Source organism: Ambystoma mexicanum, chromosome 3p (assembly GCF_040938575.1).
Source record: "Ambystoma mexicanum isolate Mex_15411 chromosome 3p, UKY_AmexF1_1, whole genome shotgun sequence".
NCBI classification, from domain to species: domain Eukaryota; kingdom Metazoa; phylum Chordata; class Amphibia; order Caudata; family Ambystomatidae; genus Ambystoma; species Ambystoma mexicanum.
The window spans coordinates 786,859,278-786,871,414 of record NC_090925.1 but is presented as its reverse complement, the minus strand read 5'-3'; the positions used below and the strand labels follow the sequence as shown (position 1 = coordinate 786,871,414).

Genomic DNA, 12,137 nt, shown 5'->3' with positions numbered 1-12,137 from the left:
GTCCTGCTCGAATAAGGTTCTGTGCTGCTTGCACCTGCCTCCTTGTTGCATCTCCTGTCACCCCCTTCACTGCTGGGCTGATCACCTTTTATGCACCCGCAGCCCCTTGACAGGTTGTAGGTATGAATGTCCAATTAGCCCTGCCTGACCATAATCAAAGGGACATGCCTAACCCTCACAGCTCCTAGCAGGCAACTTCTCCGTCCCAGTACCAGAGTGGTAAAAAAGCATAGTCTTCTTGCTCTTAGTTGCCTCTTCTTCCTCCCACTAATGTAAATCGTTGCATGTAGGGAAACAAGGGGATCTTACTTACAATAACCTTTGAAGGTTGAGGAAGGGTTGGGTTGGTCGTCAATCAAAAAAAGGGGGGGCACCATGTTTCGTCCAAGGGCTCCCCACTCCCAGTCCCCAAGGACCCTCCAACCAGGTGATCCTCCCTCGCTTCTCCGCCCCCAGGGTCAGGATCCAAGAGTGATGGCCTTTATCTGGCCACCTGTTCAGAGGATATAAGCGGCCTAGGACTGAGATTACCGAGAGGTTTCTCACAGTACATCGCTCAATCAAATGGCAGGTACCATTCAGGCTCACATCATTTGTGCTTCTCTACAGTTTTATGGGCCGGTTAGTCTGGGTCCAGAGGACCTGGTCACACAGTCGATCAGAGGTGATAACCTCTGAAGGAAAGTGTTCCCAATTAAATAGGGAGTACCCTCTGGAGTCACGCCTATCACTGTGTGTTTCAAACAATGTCGCCACCGGTCAAACGCTTTTTAAGAGATGATAATTCACACTGATCCTGTACCTCGACAGGGGCATACAATCTGCCCTCTTTTTCCTCAAGTGTACAAAGAAAGTGTGAGTTAGTTGCTAGCTCTGCAATCAATATCGTTACTGTGGAACTCCGTCACTGTGGGATTTTGAGCAGTTTCCAGTGTCTGAGATTGGGAATCTGTACCAATAAATCTGTATTTTGTAATGCTATTTGTAGTCAGGGACTGTTTGCGGGGAGGACACCTCTATGGTCTTTGTATGATCTGGCTTGCATGGTTGCGGCTCTAGGTGTTTCTCTATCTGTGTCGGTATCCATATCTACACTGTCAGACTCAGGGTCTCTTGTGACCCATTTTTCCTTGAGACCCCACCATTCCTGAAAGAGAAGATTGCCATACCTGAATCCTCTCTGGGGATTCTTCTCTCTCAAAGGGGATTATTTTGTTTTGTTTCTCCTCAAAATGATTTTTTCTTCGGTCTCTTCTATCTATTCTCTGTTTTTTAGTATCTAGGTCCCAGGTGGCAGAAGATTCACTATCAGATTGGGAGGTTTCAAGGGTTTTTTTTCTCGTGATAAAGGAAGCTACCTCAAGGACTTTATATCTCCCTTCAACCGGAGACTCATCTTCTGGAACCTGTAAATGATCTGGACTGGCCACCAGTCATTTCACCTCTGGGGCAGCAGACAGAATTTTGGGGCATTCTGAGGAACATGGTTGGTCTGAGGGTTCAACTAAGCCCTCAGTATGTGCCCTAGGTTTTCCGTCAGTTGCTGGACCTCTCCTATAAAAGGGTCACTTTTTCACTACCTTCGGGGTTGTAGGTAAGGTCTTTGCTGATACCTCAGTTGCTACCTAAAAGGGTAACTATCCCTTCTATTCTATCGAAGTAATTCAGGTATGGACAATTTGCACCATCATTTTCAGTCCTGATTCTCCCTTCTCCTTAGTTCAGGGATCTACTGCCCTGGAACTGGGGAGAAGGAGAAGGATTGTTTAAAAAATTAGGGTTTAGAGGGTACCTGTTTGAAAAATTCAAGTTTGGAGAGGGCGTGTTACTTCTTTCCTGAAGGGAAATTCCCCAGAGAATTGCTCACCTGGATCAAATACCTCCTGTTGTGCCGGGGTGTGTAAACAAACCCTGGGATGGGCCTAGTACCTTTATATCAGGACCTATGTAGGAGGTGGGGTCAGAAGGGTCATTGTTCTGATACCCTGGTTGACTACCACTCGATAGGTCCTGGCCAGAGGTTCTCCTCTGCCTCTCACTCTAGTTGTCAACTGTAGGAGTATTATTAGCCCCCCCCATCTCCGAGTCCAAAGAAGGGGTCATTTTCACCTCCACCACTTTCGCAGACGTAGGTGTGGTATTCGAATTGACGGTTTGGGGTTATTTTTATTGTCTGTGCGTTTCTGTACCTCATAAATCCAGGTGGCTTGTTCTATTACCCAATCCAGTGTCTCAAACTAACGGTACCACAAATTCCCTGCTATTTATATTCACTAGCCTTGAAGTGCGCGCAAAGGCACATTTTAATTCTTGTGATAACTCCCTAGGCGGATGATCTTCCACACATTGCAAGTTATAGGCATCCTTGCATGCCTCTTGTGGGCTTCTATGTGTTAAAGTGCTTCAAAATGGCCACCGTAGAGGTGGGCCATTTATAATGATACTGGTCGTCTAGTGCTGCAAAGAAACTGGAGTATTCGGGGGGGGGGTTGTCTATTTTGCAAAGTCCATTATCTGTCAGAATCAGTGCTGTTGTTGGAACCCCCATCCCTGTCTTCTAGGCCCTCCCTATCTCTATGAGATTGGTAATGCCTTTCAAAATCATGGGACCTGGACTCCTATGTTCGCCTGCATCGCTGTGAGCTCTCTGCGACACTTTCCCTGTCGTCACATTTTGGCGCAGGATAATACACAGTCTCTTCTTCAGACTGTTGAACATATGCACTATCGCTCCTTTGAGGCGGACTGGGGGAATTCACCAATTCAACTGAATGTGTGGAAGCTTTAAAAATGCCCCTCCTAGGCTGAAGCTCATCATATTCATTTAGAGGTTTAGAAGTACTCACATGACATTTTTTGGTCTCCCACAACACACTGGTCCGGTCACCTTCCCTTCTTTTTGGTAAATGTGAATATTCATCAATATCAGATAAGGACCGGCCTTCCTAATAAGACTGGCTAGGGATAGGTGAGCCCACCAACCAATGTCTCGCTGTTCTCTATAGGAGGTATGTATGAGGTAAGTAACAAAATATCACAGAATCTCTAACCCCACAACATATACAGTTTTCCTTCTTGGTCTCGTTTCCACCTTTGTCACTTATAAAGAGAAACACAGGTTTATAGAATATTTCATATATTTGTGTTACTAAAAGAAATACTCTCAATAGAAAGTTAATTTATGCAAATGCTTTAAAACATGACTTCACAATTTCGATTTACTATAAAGATTGTAAAGGTCAGACTTAAAATGAACTGTAATGCTTTTCTATTTGGCAACAGAATCGGCATGCTCATCGCTCTTTATTTCTGACCTCCCTGCGCACGTTTCAGTTCTAGCAAAGTTCTAACACCACAAACGTATAGGGACAGACTCTTCTCCAGAGATGATGAACCCCTTTTGCCGTGCCACGACACAGTGAGAAAGTTCTCATTCAATTTAGAGTTCCTTGTTCACTCTATAGAGAGTGTGCTTTTAACTTGTGAGTTTCACTTTGTCAAACCAGGAAGACACTTTTCTGCACAACACAAACCTAGAGATTCAGTTTAGCATTGGAACCCCCTCTTCTTTAATGCAGGGTCTGGGGGCTGTTGAACAAGTCAAAATTTCATTTTTAAAGGCACCCCTCCCCTTTAGGGGCTTTTCGGGGTCGCAAATGATAATAGGCATCCCCAATTACTTAAAAAGACTACATCATTATCAGCACTGGAAGAGGGATCACAGATTTCCAACTTCCCTGAGGTCGCACCCACGTTCTTTGACTATGTGGGAATTAACTAAATTCTTATTTAGTAAGATAATTCTAGGGATCTACTTTGGTCTGCCTACGCAATCAATAAGGGGAAGATATTAATTCAAACAGATTCCCACCAGTACTTTGTTCTGTTGGACAAGATTAATCACTTGGAATTTCTCTGGGTCTCGTGCTCAGGAAAAGACATCAAAATTCCTGGGTCATCTCATGGGAAGCATAGGAAGGGGGTCAGACTCCAGTCTCCATTATGGATAGCCTCCAGCATCTGTCCCTCTTTGTGCCACTCCTTCTGGTTATAGATGGCCCAGCTTCTATCTCTCTCCTGGTTTCATCCACCTCTTTCTGTCTCCCTCGTAATTTTGGTCCTCCCAGCAGTCGTCCCCTTTTCACGTTGTACGTCTACTTTTAAACCCCTAGTAGCCCCCCTGCCCCCAATCTCTTAATTATCCCAGTTAATTGGCTCATAATTCGGATTGGATATCTATTGTCCTATCCCTTACACAAGGCCTAGTCCCTCTGTCGCTGATTCATACTTAGGTTTCTAGGCTCCATCTCTAGGAGTTATGGCTCCACCCATCTGGAATTACATTTCTGAACAACAGATATGAAGTTAAAATAGCTTGAACATGACACTTTTCTTTAATTCATAGATAAGGTTCCCAAACTATATATTTTTTTATTGGTCTGATCATGCAGGTCGCAACGCGCTATGTTCCATGTTTGTATGCATTTGCAGGTTCGAATGGCCGATTATTGTGATTTATTCAAAAAGGATAAAACTTAGAATCCTAAGATTCGATAGACAAGTATCCAATTCAATAAGCTACTATCTTCTCGACTCTCCATTCCGCAACTTTTTCTGGGAAGCTACCATCACATTTTAGATTATAACTCTGGTTCCCAAGTTCACATTGTGAGGGGAGTAGTGTCGTCAAATGAGGCTTTTCACAATCACAATCCATTAGCAGCAGTTTTTGTTGACTCAGTGGTCATCTCTCTTGCCAATAAAACTCTTCCTCGGCACACGCTTCTTCCCCTTCCTGGCTCTGGGAGCTGCATATGAATTCCCAGATGCACCTGGTAAGTGTAGGGGCCACTGTTTTGCCTTTGAATCAGGTGGGGAATGCTTCTTTGGGCTTATACACAGGTTTTCAGTGCTCCGATGAACAGAAACAAGTGCTTTAAAATTGATTTTTATTTCCATTACATGATGCCTGCTGCAATGTCTTGATCACACCAGATGCCTTTTGCTCCTTCATCTTCATTCTCGCAGCTTATTTGAAAACAGTTTTTCTGTAGCCACCAGTTTCCGTAATGCCTGCCTTTGAATTTACTTCTGCAGTGGAGTTTCATCTGTAGTCTAGTCATTTCCTGCCAAGCTGCAAAATACACACATTTCATATTTCACCCTGGCATCTCTCTGTTTTAGCCAACTGTACTCAGGTTTTCGTATACAGGCCACACTGAATTAGTACTTTCCTGAAATCACACCTTTTATATTTGCAGTTGATAATGAAATGCGGCTCATTTTGTCTGCCAGTCACCAGTGTGCTTTCAGATCTGCACCTTTTAGGTCAACCTGGTGTGGGACAGTTTACGAATGTACTGCTCTTAATTTCCCCCACATGCAAATGCCTTTGGCCATTTCCACCCACTTCCTGCCTCTACCCAAAACACATCTTACTAGGATCTCTTTGACCTGGCTCTATCAAGCAGTAGCATTAACCTTTACAGTCAAAGTACCTACTCATGTTATTTCACAGCAGTCTTCTGAGAGTTAATGACGTAATGTGAGCTGTAAACATGCTATTGATGTAATACAAATGTCTTAAGAAGATATGCCTTCAGCCACTTGCATTATAAGCAGTGCTTGTGGCCTTCATTGAAGTCCCGTAACATACAAGCATTGGCAAAGCCAATAGTTTTGGTTTGTGTATAGGCATTAGATAGGCATTTTCCAAGCACTGCTATTATATGCACAGGTACTCACACTATTTTGCAACTCCTACCATTAATGACCAATTAGTACCATCATGGCAGTGCCTGCAAAATGCCTGTCCCAGGTCTACACAAAAGGCAAAACGTTTGGCATTGCTAATGCTTGTTATGTAATGGGGGTTATTATTATTTCATGGACTGCTATCAGAAGCTAGTGTTATCTGGCCGTAGTAGTTTGCTCATGTGTGACACAGAATATTGATTGACCTTTAACATGCGCCTGGCTGCATCAACTCCAATTTCTCTCTTTCAGGCCGGTGGTCACATCAAATTATGGTGTGCTTCTTGGTGCCTTTCAGCTCTCTGTCCCCACGGCAGTGTCCATCGCAGTGCAGAAGGTGGTTATACACCCCAAGTACACCTGGCAGACATTCCGCGGGGATGTGGCCTTGGTGAAACTCGATCGAGCAGTCAGCTTTACAGACTACATCCTTCCTGTCTGCCTGCCCGCGGACTCTGTCAGATTCTCCACAGGTCTGAACTGCTGGGCCACTGGTTGGGGCTCAATCCGACCTGGAGGTAAGAGGATGCCTATGGGCTGTAAGCGCGCTTTACAAATTCAATAAATAAATAAATAAATAAATAAATAAGTCACTGTCAGAATACCTACAGCATGGAAGTCCCTCCCTGTTCACTCGGAGGAGGGGCCTCTCTTTTCGCTCTTCTTTTCTCTCTTTCTTTTGGCTTTTATAGATTTTTATATTATTAGTGAGTTATTAATTGTGGGTTGATTTTATTTTGTTATTTTTGTTAAGAAAAATGAAGATAAAAGTATGGTTTGCGTTATGAATGATGAGTATTTTAGTGTTTTAAATTATGTGATTGTTTATTATCTATGTTTTAATGCTATTTTGTAATGGATATGTGTAAAAGTTCAAATATTGAACATAAACACAATAAAAAAGAAATCGAATTTGAGGTGTAGGAGGAGGTTGTGCTATCTGGGGGTCATCATAAGTTCCAGGTGCATCACATACTTCCATTCACAAGTGACAACTGCAGCAGGCCTCTACAGTCCACTACATTCCTTGTATTACCAAAGAATGCACATTGACAATTAGGCCCTGGCTGTGTGCTGTGCATGAGGCCAACCGGGAGGTGAGGCACTTGCAGAGCCATCCCCAGGGTGTCTTCTGGAAGGGGCACGTGAAGGACCCATCAACCCTGCGAGGTGGCACTCGTACTGGGGCGGTGCAGTGACAGACTCTACCAAACGCAGAGGGCGCGGGGGGGGGGTGGGGAGGCGGTGGCTCCTTCTATAGGTCGATTGGATACATCACTGCTAATATTGACAACCCAGCAGGAGCCATGCGGTCAGTGCTAGTGTGGTTGCATCACGACAATAGTTCTGCACACAACAGCAGCATTGTTTTTTTTGGTAATTTGTTAATTGGGCACAAAGCTGTGTTTGTGTGTGTGGGTGCTTTATAGAATGCTATGGCCCTCATTACGACCCTGGCGGAGTGGGTTTACGCCAGCGGTATTCGCGGCGGACCCTTCCGCCCTACTACGAGTTCCCGTAGCGCCATGGAGCGGTTTCCGCCTGGTTTTTCCGGGCGGAGAAATCCATGGCGCTACGGGACCTTGTTGTTAATTACGCCACCGTATTTTATGGTGGCGTAATTAACGCCTTCCCCACTCCCATTATAGCCTATGGGGCAAAAATGGGAATGGGGAAGGGTAAAATGGGGAATGGGGATTTACCGCCCCGCCAAGGTCGGAATGGGGCGGTAAATCCGCCAACCCCCATGGCGGTATCGGCAGCTTTCCGCCGTGCTCCATGGTGCATATTGCACCACGATCTCCGCCAGGGTCATAATGAGGGCCTATGTCTTGTAACCCAATGTGCGGTAAGCATAGATTTTGTGATTTTGCATACGTGATTTGAAGATGGCTGTGTGAGTCTCGCTTTTGATATAATCACATGCCTTACACAATGAGCCCAAGTGAAACACGTATGCATGCAGTCACAATCTGCTTGAATTGGCTAACTCATTAGCGAGAAGCAAATTAGCTGTTGCATTACCCTTCTGGAAACTTCCAATCCAGGTAAACCACCAAACGAAGCGCGTCTCTGTGGCAGCCATTTACAGTCTGGGAAATCGCCAATCCAAAATGAGTGCATCTACACAATGTAAACTTAGTAGCAATATTTCGGCAAAAATGAATTGTTCAGGACAGGTTGCTTTAAAGGTTAAAGTGACAACGGGAGAACTTCTTAAGTCAACCATCTTCTCTAAAACCTGACATGCCCCTATCACATGTCTCTCTACCTCTCTATGTAACATGTCCCTATCAAAGAGCAACCCCTGGTGTTCATGTAACATTTGTGTGGTGGTGCCAAAATAAAAGATTGTTCAAACAATAAGGAGCCCAGGGAGCGAAGTTGAATTGGGAGTTTCTTCCAAAGGCGTGGACCTAGAACTGAAAACCACCTATCTCCTCTGGTTGAACATAAAGCAATTGATAGTTGGAGGATCTCAGTAGATGAGATGTTGAGTAGTGTTTGATCTTTCTTCAAAAATATTTGGATGATAGACCATGAACACATTTAAAAACTAGAGTTAGAATTTTGAGGATAGCATATTGAGAAGTGGGAAGCCAATGCTGAGAGCGTCTAGCATTAATATCAAGGAGAATTTATGAACTTTACAAATGAGCCCAACATTTCACCTGATCTGTGGCTACTATAATGCTCTGCAACAATATGGGGGTGATCTTGGTGCTTTAATGTTCTCCTCTGGCTTCAGGATGGTTAATGCTAGATCGTGTTCTGACTCCCCTGCATCAGTATGCTTGTGGTTGATCTTTAGTGAGTCAGATCAGTTACCTCTTCACGTTAGGTTTTGAAGATGGTTAGATGGTTGATATGACAGTCTAAACCCAGAGCAGAATTCAATCACATTCCTCTCCATAAAACCGCAATGTGGGGGCCAGAGCAACCTTTGACTCGTCCCCTGGTTAGACCAGTGGAATTGGGGGTTAGCGTCTCAAGGTGCTCACTCAAATGGCAAAGACTCAACCACGACTAAGCATTTGGGTTGATGGTTAGCGGTTGCCTTCCCGCATTCAAGCAGATTCTGTCTGAGGGCTGCCCACCCCATGGGGCTCTAGCTGCCCACAGGCATCTGGAGCTGTGTCCATCTCCAGAAGGAATGGGGAAGTGGAGGGAAAACATGTTGTTCCAACAATGAATGCCATAAGGCCAAGTACAAGCACATTGGCATGTTGGCTGACATTTCAACCAGGGAAATAGATGGGACTGAATCTATAAAGACCTGACTAGACAGCCTTGATAGAATATGAGGAGGGGGAGAAGGCAGGAAGAAAAGTGGGCAATCCCTGAAGGCAGCTTCTTTTTTTCAGTGTTGGTAACCTTGTCAATACCACGGGTCAGAATTTTCCAGATGTAAACATCGTTGAAGGCACTTGGTACATTTCTGCAGTCTAGTCAAGTTAAAATGTATTTCATTAGCAATTGAGCTTTGTGGGCGGTCCGAAGAAGGAGGCAGAGTCATTTTTGTTTTTCATATTCAACAAGTGATGTATTGAAATAATAAGAAAGTGACCTATCTATCCCTATTCTATGGGTTTCCCAACCCAACAAAACCAACTAATGTGATTGTCATCAGTAGTGACGTCCAAAAAGTAAACAGTGTGTCCTCACTCTCAAAACAAATCTATTCTGGCCCTACCATTAAAGAAAGAAACTACAAATGTCCAGGAGAATGACTCCCTTCTCCTGGACAGGCTCTAGTAGCCCTAGCAGATGATTTCCAAATCATCTCTTGGATTAATCCTTCTTGGTACTCTTCCACCCTCCTGGCATCCCCTTTCCTTTTAGAGATGACCCTGTTCTCCTTCCAATATTTACGTGTTCACCCCTTTGGGCTACTGCCTCTTGAACTGTCTCTATAAGGTTCCCTTTCCCCAACACTTCAAAGGAACCCAAATGTCTCTTCTTTTCTCCTATTTTCCCCTCCAAAAGATGCCAGTCCGAAAGCACAGCTAGTAGAGCACTCGCTTTGACTTCTGTGCAGAGCTTGCTGACGCAGGTTCGTATCCCAGCAGGGCCAAACTCAGCTTTTTATCCTTCCGAGGTCGATAAATGAGCACCACACACCGTGAGTAATAATAAGCAGCGCTCTGATGCCTGAGGGTTTGTAGCGCTATATAAATGCTAAGTTATTATTATTATTATGGATCGCTGGTTTCCCTGTGTCTCACCGGTATGTCCGCTAGCCAGCTCTCATGACCAGGGCTCTCTACGTCCTCAGCAGCTCCCAGCTCTTCCCAGGTTTCAACATCCCATCTTCAGTCCTTCTTGTATTTATATATCTAAGTGCTGGGTCTTCCCCAGCGTAACATCAAAGTATTTTCTCTCTCTTTGATTAGTAATCTCTTTTACTCATCTGGGCCCCTTCATCACAGTTCTATTAACTTTAGAGGACAGAGTAACCTGTATGGTTTATGGTCATTGCATCGAATTCCTTGCATCAACATGCATTTGCATCCATTTTTTTCCATCTAAAAATTTGCATCTAATGCATTTTTTTTCTTTTTTTTGGGGGGGGGGTCTTTTTTGGGGGGTCCCCCCTCAACCTCCATATTTTACCATATATAATGCACCTAAACGAGAATTAACCCTTTACCCCCAAAAAAATCTGCATTTGATGGACATTTTTTAGATGCAAACATTTCGATGGAATGGCATCAGATGCAATGACCAGATGCCATCTGTATCACTCACCCACCCCTCTTATTTGTCTCAGTGGTTTTGTCAGGCATTTTTTCAATATGAATGTTAGGACTTTGACTCACATTACAATAACATTACAATAACAAACAGTTGTTTGTTCTGATGGACTTCTCTGAAGCCTGAATGTTGTTGATAGTTCAACAGAGAGTGTTTTAGGGAGTTCCTTAACGGAATGGGAGTTCTTATTCCCAGAATGGGAGACTCTCCCTGTGAGGTCCCGCTGACCGCCGGCCCGGGGGGAATGTCCACCTCCCTAGCCTCACAAGGAAAGGCTCCCCTCTGGAAAGAAGTATCTGAACCCTGCGATTCGTCACAGCTTTTACGAACAAGTAAAACAACACTCTAATACCTTTACAAGAGTAAGATTATGAAAATACAACAATCCTCCAGCAGTCGTCAGAAATCCTCAATTACTAACTCAATATAAGCCGTGAATGATACGACTTCCGAATGCCGCCTCTCCCTATACAATGGGCTAATGCAAACAAAACCAGTATCCTTAAGTAGGGGTTTAAGCTATTTACTCCTTTAAATCAATAAAATGGGCCTAAACAAGAAAGTGAATAATTGCTTCAATTGAAGTACCGCAAGTACAAAGACAAACACTCAAATCATTTTTATTCCACCGCCATGCTACTTCACCTGAAGAAAGGAATACTATACAAAATTTAACATAAAAGGCCCTCGTATGAGGGTTATAGATTGTCTCAAGATATAATTACTGTCCCATTGCTATTGGAATTCTACATTTTGGTTGAGTCTGCAATTTCCGAGGGTACTCGGTGCAACTACATTTCTTCAGTCTATTCTCATCCTCCCACCCTTTAGGAGAAGGTTGCAACTTGAAGCAGGTAAAGGTTCTTGGCAGGCGGCTGGGTCCTCCGGTAGTTCTCAAACCCTTCACCTAAAGTGAGGTTTTGACAGATCTGGCGACCCAAAACTGTGACAACGGTCCTGGTTCAGGCCAGATAAAGGCAGACTTGCTAAGATACTCCCCTGACATGTGGGGCTTGATGACATGAAAAGTCACAAATGCAGTGCTAGCTCTGGGTAGTCCTGCTGGAATTCATTCATTCATTTTGTCATTTGTTTAGTGCCTTTCAACATACTTAATGTCCCAGCGCCCTTTGGGTTGAACGCCCTCGTAGGAACCGGTGCCCAAAATTGGGAGGTGCTATTACGCATGTGTGTGCATTTCAGCCTTTAAAGTTATGTGAGGGTGGCCAAGACCCTGGTAAACCCTGGTAGTCACCCATGTCTAGGTGTATACACTGGGCACAGGTATGCTATGGACTAAAGGGGGGATTGTGTTTAAGGAGATAGATTTATGTGGGCAGCAACAGATCACATTTGTATCATTAAAAGTAGCTCCATTCCTATGGCAGAGGTAATTTGCAATGGTGTTTGTGTTATATGTGAGCGCATGGTGTATGGAGTGAGACTGTGGGAGTCATTACGAAGTAGGCGCTAAGGGATTAACGGCATCGGTAAAGGTGCCGGAGCCATCAACCCCTTACCGCCCATTACGAGTCTGCTTGCGAGACCCGCTAAGGACCCTATGCGGGCTGGAATGGGAATGGGGATGGGTTCCTTGAATGAGGAATTACCGGGCCCTCCAAGGTTGG

The 12,137-nt window shown here is 44.4% G+C and overlaps 1 protein-coding gene across 1 annotated transcript in view; it reads left to right on the top strand.

Annotated features, from left to right (window-relative positions):
- Positions 1–12,137, top strand: part of LOC138580876 (serine protease 33-like) — a 122,981-nt gene that overhangs the window by 72,110 nt on the left and 38,734 nt on the right. The window contains exon 4 of the mRNA XM_069651766.1: positions 6,007–6,272. Within this exon, the coding sequence (XP_069507867.1) occupies positions 6,007–6,272 (266 nt within the window). The remainder of the gene's footprint in view (positions 1–6,006; positions 6,273–12,137) is intronic.